This window comes from Petaurus breviceps, unplaced genomic scaffold, assembly GCF_028583685.1.
Source record: "Petaurus breviceps papuanus isolate PSGF00001 unplaced genomic scaffold, PetGlider_PUasm1.0 76, whole genome shotgun sequence".
In the NCBI taxonomy this organism is placed as follows: Eukaryota; Metazoa; Chordata; class Mammalia; order Diprotodontia; family Petauridae; genus Petaurus; species Petaurus breviceps.
The window spans coordinates 51743500-51756059 of NW_027186473.1; the positions used below are offsets into that span (position 1 = coordinate 51743500).

The 12560-nt window shown below is 39.6% G+C and overlaps 1 protein-coding gene across 1 annotated transcript in view; it reads left to right on the forward strand.

Moving 5' to 3' along the window:
- ARHGAP10 (Rho GTPase activating protein 10) overlaps nt 1-12560 on the forward strand; it is a 392686-nt gene that overhangs the window by 181567 nt on the left and 198559 nt on the right. Inside the window, exons 8-9 of the mRNA XM_069105012.1 lie at nt 6436-6542; nt 7819-7913. Coding sequence (XP_068961113.1) covers nt 6436-6542; nt 7819-7913 — 202 coding nt within the window. The remainder of the gene's footprint in view (nt 1-6435; nt 6543-7818; nt 7914-12560) is intronic.

Sequence of the window (12560 nt, forward strand, 5' to 3'; positions counted from 1 at the left end):
TATTCACCCTGTTTTTATTGCCTGCATGTTTCTGAGCAAGTAATATAACTACTCTGGCTTCAGTTTCCTCATTTACAATAGGAAAGGGTTGGATTAGATGTTCTCAATGGTTCTTTCAGCCCCCTCCTTCTCTCTTTTTGTACACAAAGTTTCCCTATTTTGCTTAGACTTTAAGTGCTGAGGACTCTTATGACTCTAGTTCTACTCCTGATCATCAAGGGAGCTTTGACCTGCCCTAACCTGGGTCAGTTTGTATCTCCTTAGGCAGATTGTTCCCTTCCCCTCTGCCCATTCCTGTAGGCTTACCATATTGGCACCAGATTTGATGAGGATGTTTGATTTGCCTAGCCTTCTTCAGCTTAGAACTAATGAGCTCAAGCAGTCCACCAAACCTTCGCCTAGCATTCTGTTCCAAATAGCATCCCACATTATTTCTCACCAAATGGTAAGACTGTACTCAGTATACCTGTGTTTCCATGATGTAATTGGAGATTTATGTAATTGGAGACTCAGAAATCTCCAGATTCAGTCAGATTTTAACTGTTGAGTATCATTTACCTGCTGAGATCAGAGCCTTCCTTCTTCACCTGTAGAAATATAGGAGCTGTCCTGATTGCTTGGTGCTACAAGGCAAGGAGGGAAGCATGAAAGCCTTCCGTATTTACAGTCTCTCCCTCTCCTCCCATTGACTGTAATCAGAGCAACTCACAAACCTTTCTTTCACTTACCATTTATGACTGATTTGCAGCACTTCAGTTTAACTGACCAATTTAAGAGTATGGAAGATGCCGGAGGCAGTTAAATATTCACCATGTTTTGGATAAAACATAAAACCAATGTAGGGAAGTTATCTCATCAGCTAGCGAGTGCCACTTTTCTCTCATTTACAGATATTTAGATTTGGATGGAGTTTTGCAGTCAGGTTGGCCAAGCTTGCAGTTTGGGGGGAAAAAAATCTCCAAGGAATCAATCACCGTTTTCTGAAATGCCATTGATGATCTATCTTGATGAAGCTGTCATGTCTAGTGAATTTGTGTGAAGAGTTTGAAAATCCAGGGTGTATAAATCAGAACTTTAAAACTTTTAGAAGTAAAGGGCCAGATGTTCAAGAGTGAGAAAAGTTCTTATAGGTTTCAGATTCATGCCCTTTGGCTTTAAAAGACTTAAAAGGAATTGGACTAAAATGAGGCTTGAAGTCCCTCATTCTTAGGTATTTTTTGTAGTGGTAGGGGAGCATCACCAGCTTTCAGCTCTCAGCAGGTTGGTCTATGTGTAACCTCTTAGCTACTCTGATTATATGCTTTGTTAGAGTGTGAAAGTATTGTTTTCAGAAGGCTCAAACAAAGAGCCAGTCCTGGCTCATGATGATGTTTATTTTTTCTTATACTTCCCACATGACTTTTCCTCTTTAGTTCTGAATTTTTTGGTATGCAGAGGCAGTTATTGTTCATCCTTCATTTTTGGAGAGGCCCAGTGACATTATGGGTAATGTCTTGACTTGCTCTTGGATTCAGTTTAGGTGAGGTTGAGTTGGGCACAATCATTGACCTCACTCTCTCTTACTGAATCATGTCCAGTAGTGGATGCCTGAGTGTCTCTGATTGCCCCTCCCTCGGTGCCTGCTTCAGCCAAATCCATGGCAGCTGGAAAACAACTATTCTTATCCACTCATTCTCTCTGGCTGGAGGGAGACTTCCTGTGCTTGGTGTGGGTATCCCTTTCACTCACTGACGGGTGTGAGGCCTGTTCATTGCCCACCATCTGATTTCATCTGTCTCTGGAGATGGTTTACCAGGCTATGGCTGCTGTGTGTGTGGAGGCACTATGGTTCCACGGAAGGAGGACTGGATTAGGAGTCAGAGCCGTGGGTTTGAATCCCTGCCTCTGATAATTATGCTGAGTTCTCCTTTGACTTATATTAGCTTTGTGACCTTGGGAAAATCACTTAAACTCTTTGGCCCAAGTTTCCTCATCTTTAAATTGTAGGGTCTAGATGTGTAAATATAATAGCCAAGGTTGGCATAGAGAGGAGTGAGCAAATGTACTTCCTCTGTGCCAGAGGTGGACGACTGTGGGTATGAAATGTTATGTTTTTTTTCCTTTTTTTTTCAAATGCTTTATTAACTTCTGGTTTACATCATTCATTTCCGCCAGATTTTGAGTTACAATTTTTCCCCCGTTTTTCCCCTACCCACTGCCCCAAAATAGTGGTCCCACAGGATATCCCCTCCTCCAATCTGCTCTCTCCCATATTTTCTCCCATACCCCCTTCGACTTTTCCAGTAGGGCATGGTGGATCTCTATGCCCCAGTGCCTGTATATCTTATGTCCCAATTACATGAAAAATAGTATTAACAATAATATATATTTTTAGACATTTGATTTTAAAACTTTGAATTCCAGATTCATTCCCTTCCTCCCTTGTCACCCACCCTTACTGGGAAGATAAGCAGTTCAGTATAGGTTGTACATGTGTAGCTATGCAAAATATTACCATAGGAGATATATTATAAAAGACTGACTATATTTCCCTCCCTCCTATCCCACGTCCCACTAGTTTTATTCTCTACTTTGATCCCGTCCCTTTTCAAAAGTGGGTGCTTCCAACTTCCCTCCACCCAGCCTGCCCTCCTTTCCATCATCCCCCCTCTCATCCCCTTCCCTCCTACTCACCTGTAGGGTGAGATACCCTATTTAGTGTGTATGTCATTCCCTCCCTGAGCCAAATTCAATGAGAATAAGGTTTTGGCTTTTTGCCTTCCTGTTCTTCCACTCCATTGTAACTATTTTCACTTGCCTCTTCTATATGAGATAGTTTCCCCCATTCTGTCTTTCCCCATCTCCTCTCATTATATTCCTCTCTCACCTCTTAATTTCACCTTTTAAGTATCATCCCTTCCTATTAAATTGTTCCTGTGCCTCTATCTATGTATACCTGTAAACATATATACACACATTCATGTATGTATTCATATGCCCATATACCCACCTGTATAACTGAGAAAAGTTTCATCAATTACAATTATCATTTTTCCATGTAGGAATGTAAATAGTTCAACTTTGATAAGTTCCTTATGATTTCTTTTCCCTGTTTAACTTCTCATGCTTCTCTTGCTTCTTGTATCTGAATGTCAAATTTTCAATTCAATTTTGTTTTTTTTCATCAAGAGTGCTTGAAAGTCCTCTATTCCACTGAATGACCATATTTTCCCCTGAAACATGATACTCAGTTTTACTGGGCAGGTGATTCTTGGTTTTAATCCCAGCTCCTTTGACCTCCAGGATATCATATTCCTAGCCCTTCGATCCCTCAGTGTAGAAGCTGCCAGATCCTGGCTTATCCTGATAGTGTTTCTGCAATATTCAAATTGTTTCTTCCTGGCTGCTTGTAATATTCTCTCCTTGATCTGGGAATTTCAGAACCTGGCTACAATATTCCTAGGAGTTTTTTTGGGGGATCTTTTTTAGGAAGTGATTGGTGGATTCTTTCAACCTCTATTTTGCCCTCTGGTTCTAAAACATCAGGGCAGTTTTCCCTGAGAATTTCTTAGAGGATGATTTCTAGGTTCTTTTTTTTTTGATCATGGCTTTCAGGTAGTCCAATAATTTTTAAATTATCTCTCCTGCATCTATTTTCCAGGTTAGTGTTTTTTCCCATGAGATATTTCACATTGCTTTCATTTGTTTGGATCTGTTTAATAGCATCTTTATTTCTCATAAAGTCACTAGCTTCCATTTGCTCCAGTCTAATTCTGAAGGAACGATTCTCCTCAGTGAGCTTTTGAGATTCTTTTTCTGGCAATTTTGGCTTTTTAAGGCATTCTTCTCCTCATTGCCTTTTTGAGCCCGTTTTGCCATTTGTGTTAGTCTATTTTTTAAGGTGTTATTTTCCTCAGTCAGGCTGCTGACTCTCATTTTGTAATTTTCTTCCATCGTTCTCATTTATCTTCCCAATTTTTCCTCCACTTCTCTTATTTGCTTCTTAAGGTACTTTGTGGCCTGTAACCAGCTCATATTTTTTCTTTGAAGCTTTTGGTGCAGGAGTTCTGACTTCACTGTCTTCCTCCTGTTCCATGCTTTGATCGTTTTTGTCGCCAAAATAGGAGTGTAAAGTTGAGGTGCTATGTTTATTTTGCTTCTTTTGCCTGCTTATATCTCCATATAGTCACTTGACCCCTGGGCTTTTTGCCACAGTAAGACTCTGCTACCAGACAGGGGAGCTTTGTAGCAAATGCTGGGGTTTTCTCAGCTGCTGAAGGTATTATTTGGGTGCCCTCTCTGAAGCCTCCACACACTTTTGCACACCCCAGTAACTCCACCCTAGACCGAAATCCAGATCCAAGTAGGTTAAAGCAAGAGCGATTACCCCTCAGACTGGTGCTTGGTCCCCCTATACTCTGCAGGCCAGGAGCTGAAGCTTCCATATGGCAACAGCTGTTGGGCCCTGGCTCCTCAGCGGCTTTTTGTCCCGGATGCACGCCCAACTACAGGATCCCAAAGTCCACACTGCAGTGATCTCTCACTTTGTCCTTTGCGTCTATGTGTTGATAATTCTGGAAACCTCCACAGCTGCTGGTGATCTGAAGTCCCTCCAGCTGGTGGTTGTTCAGTCTCGCCCTGGGGCTAAAACCTCAAGCTCAAGTTGGGCCCGGGTCAGCTCCCAGAGCGCTGCGCTGGCTGGTTTCTGCCAGCCTGCTGGGCTGTCCTTAGCGGGAGGTTAGGTTCTCTATGTCATTTTGTGGGTTCTGTAGCTCCAAAATTTGTTCAGAGTCCCCTTTTTACATGAATTGGGGAAGGTGGAAGCCAGAGCCCCTCGGAAGTCCTGTTTCTACTGTGCCATCTTGACTCCGCCCCCCCCCAAATGTTCTTATGTTGCAAGACATAGATGATGTATTGGTGGGTTTTGTTGAACTGCTTTTTTTTCTCTTTATATTTTTTTGTCATAAGGGATACCTTGTTTTATTAAGGGAGGGATATATTCAGAAATGAAGATGATCTAAAAATAAAAGATAGCTTAAAAGTTAAAAAAAATGACAAATTTGGATGGGAAGATATAAAAGAACTGATTGTAATGTAAGAAAAACTAAGTAAACAATAAGATAGCAACAGTAAAAATGAACAACAAAATAAACATGAATGTGAATGCTGTGTAGGTATAATGCATAGGTATAATGACCAAAACTGGTCCTGGAGAAGAGTTGGTAGGATAAGGTTGTGGAAATGAATGTGATGTGAAAACTATAAGGCAAAATAAAAAGACAAAATAAAACAATGAATGTGCACTGGGGGTGCACTAAGGTCCCTTCTCTGAGGAAACAAGTCATTCAGCCTCTGCTGCCTCAGTTTCACTATCTGTAAAATGAGAATAATAGCACTTATCTCTCAGTTATTGTAAAGATAAAATGAGATAATATTTATAAAATGCTTTATAAGCTTTTTTTTTCCCCTGAGGCATTTGGGCTTAAATGACTTGTCCAGAGTAGCATAGCTAATAAGTGTGTGTGTATGTGTGTGTATATATATAATCCTAATAAGGATTTGAACTCAGGTCCTCCTTACTCCAGGGCTAGTGCTCTATCCACTGTGCCACCTAGGTGCCCACAAACCTTAAAACACTGTATTAGTGCTAGTTGTTATTACTGTTATCATTCCAGCTCTAAAGCTATGATCCATATGATTTCACAGTAAAAATCATACATTATAAAATCATCGAACTAAAATATTCACAGGCCTCAAGAACTCAAGGCAAAGAGAACTTCTTTTAGTTTATCTAAAGTATTTGATTAATAGTTATTGAATTATTTTTAACCTAGTCCTTAAATGAATATATATTATTGAATGAATACCTAATGATTTTTTGTTCCACTTCTGTTATTTCATTAATGTAGGGAACTCCCACGATTGAACTTCTCTCCACTGGTGTAGATCGACACTTCATTTGTAACTTAGCAATGAGAGGTTTAAGTGATTTACCCAGAGCCACACAACCACACATCAGTATATATTGAATCCTGACCCTGTGGACTCCAAGGCCCTCCATTTTTGTTCACCACATCTAGTTTCCTCTCTTTTTTGGTAGTTTTTGGCATTACTCACTGTCAAGTAAAGTCCTTGCATGGTTCTACGCTTTCCTGGGAGTGGTGAAGTTAAAGAGAACAACACTGCATTTATGGTCAATATTTTTCCCCTCAAAGATATCAAATATAAATGAGAATAAAATCTGGAGTGCATTTCAAAGGTGAAGACCTTGTTCACTAGTATGAGCAATATTGCTGACATGTTTGAGAATGTAGCTTTTTGGTCCTTTCTTCCTCCTTCCCTCTTTTCCCTTACCCTAAATATGCATGAGTGGAGAACACTGCTGATTATACAAAGGACTTGTGAACTAGGTTTTCCTTCATCATTTAAAAAGCATAAAATTGTTCCTTGCTTCAGGACCTGCTCCGTTTGGCTCCAGCTGGGTTAAACACTACTGCATGTATAGGAAAGCAGCAAAGAAGTTTACCATGATTCCGTTTGAACACCGATCAGGGGGGAAGATTGTAAGTGTATTGTTACACTCCACAAAGATGAGGGGAATGTGTGGGGAGGATGATGCAACCCTTCTGTAATCCTTGATAATTGGCATTAGTGAGCAAGGCCTGCTACATTTTTATCACCGGAATATGAGATAGGAAAAAATTTAGAAGGCCTAAGGAGAACAGAACTGATTATATGTTGGGTAATGAATCCTGGGGGGAAAAATGCTAAAGGAACTATTTTCTGACTCTTATAAAAGAGACTAGGTTGAAGGGAATGGATTTTAGTTTACCAGATATTTAAGCAGCTGATGTGTGGCAGCAACTTTAATAGGCATGAGGGATACAGAGCTGAAAAATGGCACCATTCCTCACTGTCAAGGAACCTAAAGCCTAAAAAAGGAATACAAGATGCAAGCAAATACATGTAATCGTAAATAGAGTGTGATAGAAGTGAAGGAGAGAGCCATGTAAAGTGTTGTAAGAAAATTTGAGGTGGAAGAGAGATTACCTTTAGATGGAGGAATCAGGAAATACTTCATAGAGAGAAGGATACCTGAAGACTGGACTTTGAAGGAAAATGAGGATTTCAGTAAGTGCAGAGAAAGACAGAGTGTTCCAGGCAAAAGGAAAGTCTTGCAAGAATTCAAGAAGGCAGGGGAATGTAGAATGGGATTAAGGAAACCCTAATAGTCCCAGTTTTGAGAGAGAGAGAGACAGAGAGAGAGATAAAACTGCGGGAAAAAGTCAGTTGGGGTATGCCTTAAATGACAAGCTTAAGGGAACCCCTAAAGGTTTTTGAGCAAGGTTTGAAATGGGCTTTATATTAGGAGGATTAATTTGGCAGCTTTGTGAAAGGAGGCATTGGAGAAGGGAGAGTATAGAGGCAGAGTGGTTAATAAGGAGGTGATTGGAATAGTCTAGAGAGAGGTAGGGTGGTGGTTTTAAGAATAGAAAGTTGAAGAATATTTCAGAGGCAGAATCTCATAGAATTTGGATTTCATAGATCCAATCTCATAGAAATTGGATTCAGGTCAGGTAAGAAAGGAAGACAAAGAGGCCTAGGTGAGGTGAGATTGGGAATCTAAGTTAGTAGGAAGTAGGGAGGGTCACTAACATAAATGGCCAATTGGTAAGAAGTCGTTTATGGGGGTTGGGGGGATGGGGGGAACAAGATGTGTTCAGGTGAAATCTGTAGTTTTATTTTTATTCTGATATAGATTATATTCTTAGTTTTTAGTTGATTTCCTTTGAAATTTACTATCTTGATTCTAAGAATACTTTCCTTCCTCTTTAACAGGGTGATGGAGAAGTCTTCTCTTTGAAAGAATGCACCAAAAGGCACACTGACTCCATTGACAGACGGTTCTGTTTTGATGTAGAAGCAACAGACAGGTAAATTATCTAAATTTCAGAACATGTTAAAAAGAACATTTTACTTTCTTTGATACCAGGGAAGCATCCATGATTGAATCATTTTTACTCTTAATAATTATCTATGAGAGACAGTCTGCTCTGGGGGTGTAGTTCCAGCACCATATTTAGAGTGCTGCCTTTGGACACTTACTGGTTGTGTGGCCTTCGACAAATCATGTCACTTTTCACCATTCCAGATAATGTGCCATAATTGTAGGGTTGATAACAGTCTTCTTTAAAGGGGGGGGTTATTCATTGAGAATTCTCTAGACCAGAGGTGTCAGACGCATAGTGCATGGCCTACATGTGTGACCTTCAGTGTTCTCTACTTCTGCCTAAACCAAATTAAAATGTAATTGGGAAATCTTTAACCAAATAAATAAAAATACAATAAAAACTTGTATAATAATACATTCTAAAACCCAGTCAGTATGTGAACTGCACAGATCCTTATGTGTTGAGTAGCAGCCCCCATTTCTACTTCTATTTGACATCATTGCTGTACAGTAGAGATTCTTAACCAGGCGTCCATAGTCTATGGATCACTTGCAGGGGATCTGAGAACTTGCATGGGGGGAAATAGATCTTTATTTTCACTAACACCTAACTTAAATTTAGTATTTCCTTATTTTTTTTTTCGTAGATAGCCAGTTCATCACTCTGGGTCATGAATTAGGGATATTTCAGAATAAAACCTTTTGTACACCTCATGACATTAGTCTTTTTGGCACCTCTCTGGGAATTACAAAGTCTTAGTACTCTTTCCCTGTTTCTGTCTCTCTGTCTCTCTTCCTCTCTCCCCACCCTCTCCCTCCTTCCCTCCCTCCTCATAACTGGGGTTATCAAGTTACTTCACTGAGGTCATTCCTCTGATACTGGATTTGAACTCTGGTCCTTACAATTGTGGGGCCAATGTTCTATCCACTGAGCCATCTATTGGGCCCCATTTCCTTAATTTAAAAAAAATCATTACTGAGAGGGACTCTGTAACTTTCACCAGACTTCCAAAGGGGTAAGTTAATAACCTTTGCTTTTGTCCAGTGAATCACACATCTGGTTCAATAAGTTTTCTCTATCTGATAGCAGCATTGTATGTAACCTTACTCTGGACTCAGATAGAACATGTATCGTCTTGGATGCCCACCTAGCTGAATGAGGAGAGCCTAATCACTAGCTTTGCCATAGAGTGCCTGATTTTTCAGGGTTGCTCAGAGACCATCTGATTACATTTTAGAGGGCTTACAGTCTCTATCAGTCAAGGACAATGCCCAGATTGGCTTTATTACTGCCACTTGAAATATGAAATCTGCATTGTAGCCCAAGTCCCTTTGGCTAAAAACCATTAGGAACCTCCACCTGAGATATAGGCATTCATTTTCCAGCATCTCTGTATTCTCAATGATTTTGAATAGCAGGAGATTGATTTAGGGGAAGTTTGGATCTGTCCTTGTGTGAATTTTAACAAATGTTGGGACCATATAGGGAGCTTTTGATATTTGCAGAAACATGATTGCTGGTGCATGACCTCTTCCTAAACCAGCCTGTGCTTCCTTTCCAGCCAATGTGGTTTATGCCTTGCCACTACATGCCTGTGACTTTTACATGTGGTAACTTAAAATAGTTCACTGTTAATTTGTACCTTTCATTTTAGCCCTTTTATCAATGCGTATAAGGCAACACTTGAAGCCAGATCTGGCTTTGAGACCAATGCCGACTTTGCCATGACTAGCTCTTTTCCAGCACATAGACTTTCCAAATGCTGAGGGTAATTGAAATCGTGAACTCTAGTCATTTGAAATGAGACCATTCAATTTATATGTTACTCTTAGAGAAGACCTTTGCTTCTCTTTTTCTCCTGTTGCACAATTTTGGGACCTTTGATTGCTCATAGCACCTTTTATAAAGAAGGAGAAAGGAGACAAAAACTAAACTAATTCTGGCTGTTTTGGAATCCACTGCTGCTTATTGTCAGTATCTTGTACTCCGATGTCATTATTGGACAATTTGCTATTCCAAGACTTTTCCATGAATGGTGGATGAACAAGGTTATCTTTAGATGTAGATGACAGTATCAGTAGAATTACAGATTTTAGAATTACACAAGCTCCAAGAAACTTTAGTGATTGTCTAATGAGTTAATTTAATTTTATTTATATTTATGTTTAATTTGAACTTAACCTCAGCCAACCAGAAAACCATTCAGATCATTTATAATACAGTTAAAGTCTTCTTCTTGTTTTTTGGCAAGGCAATTGGGGTTAAGTGACTTTCCCAAGGTCATACAGCTTGTAAGGATGTCAGTTGTCTGAGGCTGGATTTGAATTCAGGTCTTCCTGACTCCAGGGCCAGTGCTGTATTCACTGTTCCACCTAGCTGCCAATGCAGTTAAATTCTACAGGCATTTATTCCAAAGATGTGTAGATTAAAATTGAATGTCATTATGTAGCTGTCTACAACTTGTAAGTGATTCATCATTTTCCTTTTTCATTGTTTACTCTCTTCTCCCCCATATGTACACCCTTTTTCATTTATATAGTTTTAAACAATGTGTATGGGTGACGAGGTAGGACAGTGGATAGATTGCTGGACCTGGAATTAGGAAGATTCGTCTTCCTGAGTTCAAATATGACTTCTGACACATAATAGCTGTGTGACCCTGAGCAAGTCCCTTAAGCCTATTTGCCTCAGTTTCCTAATCTGTAAATTAAACTGGAAAAGGAAATGGAAAATCACTCCAATACCTCTGCTAAGAAAACCCCAAATGGGGTCTTGAAGAGTCAGACATAATTGAAAAAAGACTGAATAGCAATGGCAACAATTCAACATGTATACAAATCTTGTTCTTTCATAGATGAGGAAAGAGAGTTCTAGGAAGAGGAAGAGATTTTCCAAAGGTCACATAGCTAGTGAGTGACCGGATCATGAGCTAGCCATGACTGGATCTCAGGCCTTTTGACTCATGCTTTGATGCCTTTTAATTTGTTTGAAAGACAGTGTCCCATAATGGGTGGACAGTTAAAGTTGGATATGAGAAGGCCAAGGTTCACGTCTTACTTCTGATGCTGTGTAAAGCTATGCAGGCCATTTAACTTATGTTGGCTTTATTTTCCCCTCTTTAAATCAGGATAATAATATCCATAGTAGAAGCAGTCTGATATAGAATCTGTCATATATACATATGTGTGTATGTGAGTATGTCTGTATGTTTGTGTATATGTGTGTATGTATATATATATTATATATATATAAAACAAATAATCATATTTACCATATAGAGAGATGACTTTGGAGTCAAGACAACTTGCATTAAGGTCCTACCTCCAAAAAATACTTTCTATACTACCCTGGACAATTTGCTTGACCTCAGTGTCCCAGGCATCTAAAATGCCCATGTTCATTGAAAGAGGGAGTTTCCTCACTAGCATTTTTCTATAACGGCTAAATCAAAGGTCCAGTCCTCTCTAAAAAATTACCTACAGTGCTTTGTTCTTGGGGTTGTTGGCCAGTAACAAATGATATAATTAAAAGTGCTTTAGAAACCTTGAAATGTAGTATAAAGGGTCCACTATTGTTGTCATCTATATACCTAGTGGTTTTGGGTAACAGAATTATAAGGGGTAGGAGGGAGGGAGGGAGAGAGGGAGGGAAGGAGGTTGAGACTTAGTGGCCCTGGTTTTCAGCTATTCTTTGGGTTCTTATTCCAAGTTACTCAGGATAACTAAGAGTCACAGAATCACAAAAGTTAGACTTGTAAGAGACTTTGGTTTGGAGACCTTCTTGTCTAATGTTCCAGTTCTGTGGATGAAGATGCTGGTGTCCATTTATTGAGTCTGTTTATCATGTACCTGTTGTGTGCTGTATATTAAGGGTGGCATTGAAAACAAAGAAAAAAGCAAAAGTTTTGCCATGCAGGTGCTGACATTGTCATGCTTTGTTTATGTGAATAAATGCTTTGCCCATTGTCACCTTAGCAAGTTAGTCTTGGCATCTGGACTAGAACTAGGCTTTCCTTTCTTAGATTCTGTTTCCTCCACCTGTCTCCGCCTCCCAGTTGTGCCCTGGTCACAGGACTGCAGATTTAGAGCTAGGAATGTCTTTAACAGTCATCTCAGCCACCTGGAGCCCCTACCCCCACCACTTTACTGATGAAACATTGGAGGACCAGAGAATGGAAATGACTTTGCCCAAGGATACAAAGGTAGGAAATCAAGCTGGAATTTAAACTTAAGTTCTAAGGCATCAGGGATCTCTTTCCTCTTTTCCATATATCCTCTGGACATCCTTGTCTTGGGGTCATTGGGATGTGCTTAAACAAAAGCAGTTAGTACAGAGTGTCTGCATTGTATTATTACATAGTGTCTGCACAGTAAGATTTATTTACACATGCATGTCTTATGAAACCTTGGAAAAGTTGACTGTTTCATGGGCATAATTTTTAAGTAGGCATGCCTCACCTTCCTTTTTTTGGCTTATTTTCGGTTTTTGTTCTCTTGGGTTCTTGGTGTTGATGAAAATTTCAGACTATATTGCTGTGAAAAGTATTTTTTTTGTTTTGTTTTTAACCTATAAAATGTGAAAAGGACATGGGGTTAGTTACTAATGTTTGGTTTATCTTACTGTAAGTTC